Source organism: Bombina bombina, chromosome 3 (genome assembly GCF_027579735.1).
Source record: "Bombina bombina isolate aBomBom1 chromosome 3, aBomBom1.pri, whole genome shotgun sequence".
NCBI classification, from domain to species: Eukaryota; Metazoa; Chordata; class Amphibia; order Anura; family Bombinatoridae; genus Bombina; species Bombina bombina.
This window is the reverse complement of record NC_069501.1, coordinates 646853889-646863302: the sequence shown is the minus strand read 5'-3', so window position 1 is coordinate 646863302 and position 9414 is coordinate 646853889. Positions and strand designations below refer to the sequence as shown.

The 9414-nt window shown below is 34.2% G+C and overlaps 1 protein-coding gene across 3 annotated transcripts in view; it reads left to right on the top strand.

Annotated features, from left to right (window-relative positions):
* Positions 1–1038: 1038 nt before the first annotated feature.
* The window catches only part of LOC128653833 (multidrug and toxin extrusion protein 1-like), a 363968-nt gene continuing 355592 nt past the window's right edge, over positions 1039–9414 (top strand). For 2 of the 3 annotated variants that reach the window (XM_053707365.1, XM_053707364.1), the window contains exon 1: positions 1039–1236. In XM_053707365.1, the coding sequence (XP_053563340.1) occupies positions 1123–1236 (114 nt within the window). In that variant the 5' untranslated portion in view covers positions 1039–1122. Of the gene's footprint in view, positions 1237–2047; positions 2131–9414 lie in introns of those variants that run through there. The other variant, XM_053707368.1, reaches the window with a different exon arrangement.

Here is a 9414-nt window from a genome sequence, read left to right as displayed (position 1 = left end):
ACTAAGGTTGTTGTACTTATGTTCCTGGGCATATAGTGCTAATGCACGCTCCAGGATAAATGCATACATGTTTGCTATATTGATACTGTGTTGCTGTTCGACTTCTTTATGTTTGATGCACAGTGGTGCGGCTCGCTTATACAGACCACCTATACAAGTTCATGCTGCCAGTCACCTAGCCTTTCAGTATTGTGGATCACATGTGGTAATTGTGATATAACATATGCCTTCTCACAAATAGTAGCTATAAATTAACTTATGCCATGACAGCAAGAGAGATTTTTTTTATTAGAGTTTTTATATGAGTCTAACTGCATTTAAAATTTATCTACGCTGTGTTTAGTGCAACTGTTTCTTAACGCGCTACCCTTTACGCAAGGGTTTCAGTCACGCTAACCTGATGAGCGTAAAATGCAATTGCGCCCAAGTCTGAAGATGGGGGACTAACAATTTTTCAATGTAAATAAGTTATTTTGATCTTATATGAAAAATTGAATAACACAATGGATTTTGTGTACACTAGGAATTGTTATTCTACACTGTATTTAAGTTAATCAATATCTGTGGACATAGCAATAAGTGAAGATTGGTGAATCAGTCTGACATTCACATTATACATGAGTGAGTTTATATACAATTGTTGCTAGCATGACTGTTTTTTAATTGGCATGCCCATTTTTAACCCATATTTTACAGTTATGTCTTAAGATTTCAGCGGTTCATCAGTAACTGTAAACATATTAATGCTATAAACTGTCTTTCTTTTTTAGAGGCTATACCAGGGGTCAGCAACCTTCGGCTCCCAGGTGTTTTGTAACTACATTTCCCATGATGCTCAGATAGCCTAAAGAGTGTCTCAGCATCGTGGGAAATGTAGTTCCAAAACATCTGGGAGCCGAAGGTTGCTGACCCCTGGGCTATACTGACACTTGAATAAATATAAAAAAATCCTGGCATACCAAAAAACTAGTCCAGCAACTTACCTTTTAAGATAATTACTAGGCACTTTCTTAGTGCATTTTCATTTCCAAACGCACATGTGGCTATAGTTAGTATGTGGCTAGTAATAAGTTAACAAATTGGTGAATTCATTACTATGGAATAAAAGAAGATAACTGCATCATGACGCAAAAAAACATTTCTGGTTGTTGCAGCTTCATATGGCAATGGATTAAACAACTATATGCAGATAACGTTGTAGAGCTGAAGGAGCTACTATGGTTTGTAGCACTTATGGTGAGTTTAATGTACCCACAGACACTCTATATACACACACACTCTATATACACACACACACTCTACACACACACACACATGCACTCTACACATACTCTATATACACACACTCTACACACACATATGCACTCACACACTCTATATACACACACACTCTATATATACACACACACACTGACATATACACACACTCTATATACACACACTCTATATACACACACACTCTACACACACACACAAACATGCACTCACACACTCTATATACACACACACACACACTATATATACACACACATAGACATATACACACACATACACACTCTCTATTCACACACACTATATACACACACGCACTGTACACACACACACAGTCTAAACACACACGTTGACATTTAAACACAATCACACACATATGCACATACACACTCTCTCTACATACACACACATACACTCTACACACACACACTCTGAACTAACTCACACACTGACATATACACACACATACACACGCTTTTTACACACACAATCTCTGGATTGTTATTTCTTAAAATAATAAAAATATTTAGACATCAACTGCTACACATTCCTTTCTTACTTAACTATTAAAAGGACAATATACTCTAGATTTTTATTTGAATAAATGTTATGTAGATGATGCGTTTATATAGCCCATACAGATTTTTTTTTTTTTTAAATGAATAGTTTTGCTTATTTTTAAATAACTTTGTGCTATTATCCCAAAGTTTTAGGAGAATACTGATGCCTACAAATTGAAACTTGCTCCTGTTTGTGTAAAGAGTATTTTCGTATGCAGAGGAAAGGGGGGGGGGAGTGTCTGCTTTCACTGGGTGTTCCACTCAACCTTATCAAAAGTGCTAAACTGGGAACTTCTAAGTAAGTTTTTAAACCATTTTATACTGGATTTTTAGATCAGCATCTGTGCATATTATTCTTTATAGTAGTGTCTATTACATGCAGTTATAGGAAACTTAGTGTATACTGTTCCTTTAAGAGTACTATAAGTAATATGAGTTTGGTAATACTGAATGCATCACATCTGTCTAATCAGTATTTTAAAGACTAGAATATATACAGATACTGGTTTAAAATTAGTTTTCTGGAAATAGAAAATATTATTTATAGGGTAAATAATGTTTAAAGGATAAATTAAAAAATTGAAGTTTCACTATTCAGATAAAACATATAATTTTAAACAAACAGTAGCTATAGTAGCTATATAATGTTTCCATTTTACTTCTATTTAATTTGCTTCATTCTCTTGGAATCCATTGTTGAAAAGCATACCTAGATAGGCTCAGGAGCACTGTTCCCTCTAAGGCCACTTCTGTGTGCGGCCCTGCAATGAAACAGTTAATAATGGAACCACACCTTGCAGTCTGCTTGTGCAGTGTTTGCTAATTGCTTGAATGAACTGTTTCACTGCTGGGCCACACAAAAAACTGTCAGGAGTAGCAATAAACTACTGGGGGCTAGCTGCAGATTGGTGGCTGCACATATAAGCTTCTTGTCAGTGGCTCGCCTGATATAATATTGCTAGACTGTGCTAAAATTAGCGCGGAAATTGATATTACAAGTCCATGGTAAAACAGATTTTCCAGAGAAGGTTTAGCATGGCCAACATCCCTTTAGCACGCCCTATACTTTCAATGGAGATTGCAACCTCACTAAATATTACTCATATTACAACTGGAAAGTTATGGGTTGCGCTCAAGCGAAAGTCAAAATAACGCTAGAAGAATTAGCCCGACCTGAGACCTAAAGGAAAGTGTTAGGGTTAAATAAAAGTTCCACATATGTAAAACATATTAAATTAAGTATTGCACTTAGTTGTGGGTGTGAGCACAATGTTATCTATATGGCACACATGAACTAACACCCTCTAGCAGTGAAAAATGTCTAATACGTTCAGATAAGAGGTGTCCTTCAAGGGGTTAGCAATTAGCTTAGGCCTACCTAGGTTTAGCTTTCAACTAAGAATACCAAGAGAACAAAGAAAATTTGATGATAAAAGTAAATTAAAAAGTTGTTTAAAATGACACACCCTATCTGAATCATTAAAGTTTAATTTGGACTTTATTGTCTCTTTAAAGAACAATTGCCCCTTTAATTGTTTGCAAACCTTCAAAATAATGTGCCTTTTGCAAAACTGTGAACTGTCAAATTAAAACCTTAACAATAATATTCACTGACAAAATGGTGCACTTTCAAAGAAATTGCAAACCTTCACAATGTGTGTGTCACTTATAGCAAAATGGCACCTTTAATTATTTGCAAACCTTCAAAATATTGTGCCCTTTGCAAAACTGTGAACTGTCAAATTAAAACCTTAAAGGGACACTGAACCCAATTTGTTTCTTTTATGATTCAGATAAAGCATGTAATTTTAAGCAACTTTCTAATTTACTCCTATTATCAATTTTTATTTGTTCTCTTGCTATCTTTATTTGAAAAAGAAGGCATATAAGCTAAGGAGCCAGACCATTTTTGGTGCAGATCCTGGACAGCACTTGTTTATTGGTGCTGTCCAATCAGCAAAGACAACCAAGGCCGTGAACCAAAAATGGGCCGGATTCTAAACTTACATTCTTGCTTTTAAAATAATGATAGCAAGAGAATGAAGAGAAATTGATAATAGGAGTAAATTAGAAAGTTTCTTAAAATTGCATGCTCTATCTGAATCATGAAAGAAAACATTTGGGTTCAGTGTCCCTTTAATAATAATGTGCATTGACAAAATGATGCCCCTTCTAAGAAATTGCAAACCTTCACAATTGTGTATCCCTTAAAGAACAATGGCCCCATTAATAATTAGCAAATCTTCAAAATGTGACCTTTGCAAAACTCTGAACTATCAAAGTAAAACCTGAATAGTGAGCCTTAACAAAATGGTGCTCCTTACAAAATGTGAAAACCTTGACAATTAATGTGCCTTTTAAAGAAGCACACCCTTTAATTATTTGAAAACCTTTAAAATGATGTGCCCTTTCCTAAAAAAAAAAAAACAACGTTAACAATTACTTTATGTAAAACCTCAAAAATAATGTACCTTCAAAAAATGGTGCCCCTTCCTAAAATTTGCAGACCTTTTCAATTAATGTGCCTTTAAAATAAAGAATGGCCATTTTATTGCACAGCCGGTCCCGTGAGTACTTTCAACATTAAAACAAACTGCTATGATGCCAAGTGATTTTGATAGTTTGAACACCACTCTAAGAGGACTACTCTAAGATCCTTATACTTTGTTGTCAAATAACGATATATATATATGACCCCCTGCTGGATACTAATTGCTTTGGATAATTGCTGCAATAAGAACGTTTCTGTGAATGGGAAAAAAAAGAAGATAAAGGGTTAACTGCGCAAAGAAACCCTATTAAGCCTGTGACAAAAAAAGAGGAAACTCTCAACCTCTAGCAAATATGTGAAAAAAATAGAATGATATGGAGTCTATAAAAGAGACCATAAAATTCAGAGTGACACAAGCGCTATAAAGCTTAAAATAGGAATGGTGCAAATCAATTTATACTATATATACATAACGCCAAACTATGTTTGTAAATAATATTGTCAAACGTGAACAAACAGACCAAAAGGTGTATAAAAAAATAAATATTTAATATAGAATAATTAAAAATAATATAAAATAATTACAAATGCGTTGATCAGATGCATAAAAATAATGTGTAGTATACAAACAGAAACGATGTTACAATGTAAAGAGCCAGATTGGATAGCAATGTAAACTCAATTTCTTGAGGAGATTCGATGAAGAGATTCAATGCGGCGGTCTTTGCATACGCCCAAATTGAGGAAGAAATTCAGACTTCAGTTGGAGCTGGAACGAGACGAGAGACCTATAAAACGGCAAACAAGGCAACAGCATAAGGTTATCACTTATACTTACACCGGAGGTCGGTGATTCAATCCCCTGAGTTCCTCGTACTGGCGTAATTATCCGAACAGCGGGAAGCAGTAAAAACAACCAGATTGCTTTTTCGGCAAACACCTTTGCATACAGGTAACTGTGAAGCTGCTTCTACGGAAGCCGGAGAGGAACAAAAACAGACAACAAAGCAGAGCAACGCGTTTCAACCCATGAACAGGGTCTTTTTCAAGCTCCAGACATTGTTTGCCAATATGCTATATATAGCCGTTGGAATCAGGCTATTGGTTAAAATTTGCCTATAGGCGTGTATAATCAAATGCGGTTACCGCATCATATATATCGTACCACACTTTCAATCAGAGTAAAAAAACAGCAAATATCAATGTATGCATATCTTTTTAAACACCTTTGTTCATATTTAATCCACACTAGGAGGACACTAGACACATTGTAAGGCGTCACCCATGTAGTTTGGTACCAATTAGTTAAAAAATAAATTTGTTTAACAAAGTAATCTACAAATGTAAATATACATAATACAATCAGGAGGATCAGAAGATGACCATAGCAAACGATTTTATTTAGATAATAAAAAAGGTTAAAAAATAATTGAATTAATTAATCATTCAGAAAACATCCAATGTCGAAATCAACATTGAGACCTAAGGGATGTAAAGTCTTTAGATCGAAGATCCATTTACTCTCTCTTTTTAAGAGATCATTGTGTATATTGCCATCTCTGCATTTCTTTTTTACCTTTTCTATTCCTAAGAACGAGAAATGATTTAAATGACCATTATTGCATTTACCAAAGTGTTTTGCTATGGGGAGCTCTTTGTTTCTTTTGTGTGTGTAATTTTCTATAGACCACATATGTTCCCTAATGCGACTACGTAGGGGTCTGGAGGTCTCACCTGTATACTGCAGACCACATTTGCATTGGATAATGTAAATAACATTGCTATCTGAGCATCTAATAAGTTCTTTTATCTTATATATTTTTCCTGTTGTGTTCGATTTAAATTCCTTACATTTACCTGAATGTTCACAAGACTTGCACGTTAAGCAAGGGAAAAAGCCATTTATACTATTACCTTTTAAGTCAGATTGATTCTGACTATTTGCAGATTTATTTTCTCTATATGTAGGTGCCAAATTAGTTTTTAGATTTTCAACTTTTTTATATACAACCTGTGGTCTGGATGGAAGAAAAGGACCTAATATTTCATAATTTTTAAGTAATTTCCAGTGCTTGCTTAAAATTCTTTCTAACAGATTTTTATTTTGGCTATAATTGGTGATAAATGGAATGAAGACCTGTTCCTTCCCTTTCCTACCCTTATGAGTGATATTTGTGGTTTGCTTACATTTGGGGATTAATAAAGAATTTCTATCTACTAGTCTCACTTCATTAAGGGATTTGTTAATGTCCTCTTCCTCATATCCTCTCTCTATAAATTTTTGTTTAACTAAATTTGATTGGATTTCAAAGTCTTTTTCAGATTTGTACAATTCTTACGAATTCGTAAAAATTGGCCTTTGGGAATATTATCCAACCATTTTTTGTGATGACAACTTGTATAGTGTATATAGCTATTAGCATCGACTTTTTTAAAAAAAGTTCTAGCATTTAATTTATTATCTTTTGCATAAATTTCCAAATCCAGAAAATTAATAGTCGTTTTATCATAGGTATGGGTAAATTTTAGATTAATATCATTTGAATTCATATCTTTAATAAATTCATCTAAAGATAAACAACTTCCTCGCCAGATAATCAAGATATCATCGATATATCTTTTAAAGCCTGGTTTCTCAACAGCCGGGCCCCGGCCCAGTACCGGGCCATGATGACCCTGCTGGTGGGCCCCAAACTCACATGCCCCTCACTGCATGCTCTGACTGGCCTACTGCTCCACACATAAGGAATACCAGGCAGACCTGTCAGAGTGCCATTGCACATGCATGTGTGCACTGTGCACATGTAGCAGCACTTCAGATGTGGGATAAGGAGAAGATGGGGCTGGCCCTAGACACTGCAGGTAAGTAACTCATACCATTCAACTGACACCAATGAAAAAATATATTTTCTTACCCCACTGCGAATATTATATTATTATTATTTTGATTATTATTATTTTTGTTTTATATATATATATATATATATATATATATATATATATATATAAATATATATAAATATATATATATATATATATATATACATAAAAAAATGAAACTACCGGGCCTTGGATACATCTGGTTAAATGGATACCGGGCTTTGAGGTCACTTGGGTTGAGAACTTCTGTTTTAAAGGACACCAGGCTTGCCCCAAGTGGGTATTTTTGTAGGAATTGATATTTCCAATCTCCCATAAACAGATTGGCATAACTTGGGGCAAACCTGGTGCTCGCATCGCTGTTCCCCTCTCTTGATTATAAAAATGTCCTTCATAGAAAAAGAAATTGTGAGTTAAAATAAATTTAATTGCTTCTAAAATATTTTTTTGTTGTTCATATTTCATGGAAATATCTTGTTCTAGATAGAAATTAATAGCTTTTAATCCATCCTTATGATCAATACAAGTGTAAAGGGATGCAACATCGCAGGACGCCAAAAGAAAGTCATCCTGCCATGTTACATCCTTGATAAGATTCAACACATCTGTGGAGTCCTTTAAAAAAGACGGCAATAATTTTACAAATTTTTGTAAATAAATATCCAAATACTCAGATTTGCTGTTAAAGAGCCCAGGCCAGAAATAATGGGCCTGCCTGGAGGGTCTATCATACTTTTATGTATTTTGGGTAGGCAATATAGTAAGAATATTCTTGGGTACTTAGGGAGGAGGTATTCTCGTTCTTTCATATTAAGAATCCCTTCCTCTTTAGCCTTCTGGAGAATAGATGTTAAACTTGATTTATATTTTTCTGATGGATCAAATTTAAGTTTTTTATTAGTTAGTTCATCTGTAACTATATCATTACACATTTTTAGATAGCTGGGACTATCCATGATCACAATCCCGCTGCCCTTGTCGGCAGGCTTGATCGTTATATTTTTGTTATCCTCTAGTTCTTTAATAATTCTTAATTTTTTTTTGTTACATTATTATGTACCTTTTTAAGTGAATCATCAGTTAGTTTTTCGATATCCCTAAGTATTAATTTCTCAAAAGATTCGATAATGGGTCCTTTTTCATTTTTTGGGTAGAATTTCGATTTTTCTTTTAAATCTGTATGAATAAAGTTATCAGATACCAGAATGTTAGAAGCTGCCTTTTCTGCACCTGTTTTTAAGAACCATTTCTTTATTGTTAGTTTCCTTACAAACTTGTGCGCATCCACAAAGGTGCTGAATCTATTCAATCTACTTGTTGGGGCAAAAGACAATCCTTTACTTAAAATTTCCTCATGTTTTTCACTTAAAGATGCCTTGCTAAGGTTAAAAATACCCATATTTGGACTCTGTTGAGTCTCAGTATTAATTAAACCCTTGATTTTTTTGTTTCTCCTATGTCCTCTCCTCTTGCCTAGCTTTCTGAAGCTCTTCTTTTTCAAACAATTCTTTGTGGTAATGGACTTTGTTGAGTATTTGGACCCTGGCCTAAAAAATGGTTACCTACAGAGTGTGGTGATCCATTATGGGAATCAGACCTTCTATAATCTATATCCACATAGTTAGATAGAGGAGAGAATCTATTTGACAATCTTAAATCATTGTCAAAATGGGCATTGGATTGATGTTTTTTCTCTTGATTTCTAATTGGAACATTAGTGTTTCTAAACTCATTATATCTTCTAGGAGAATAATGTGATTATATGTGGCCCTTATGAGTATTTGAATGTGTTTCACTTCTATTTGGGTTTTGATTATATAGATCTGTCTTAATTTGAGTGCCAAATGGATCAACATCTTGCTTATTTTCAAAAACTTGCTTTCCATATGAATTCTGATAGTAGCCACCTCTCTTTGGGCTGATCTAAATTGATTATCCCTTTCTCTATCTCTATAGATATGATTACTATCATAACTCCTATTGGATCTCTCTTGATGTCTATTATTCCCTCTATGTATGGGTAACATGTGTATTTGGGATATTTCTTGTGGTTTCATCATTTGATGTTTTCACCTCTCCCCTCCATCTGTGTGAGATGTAATTGTCCCAATTTGGATTTTTAATATGGGAAAGATAGTCTTCTCTATCTCTTTCCAATTTTTTAACTTTTACTTTAAGAATATCTTCTTTTGTATTGTTTAAAGTTTTTTT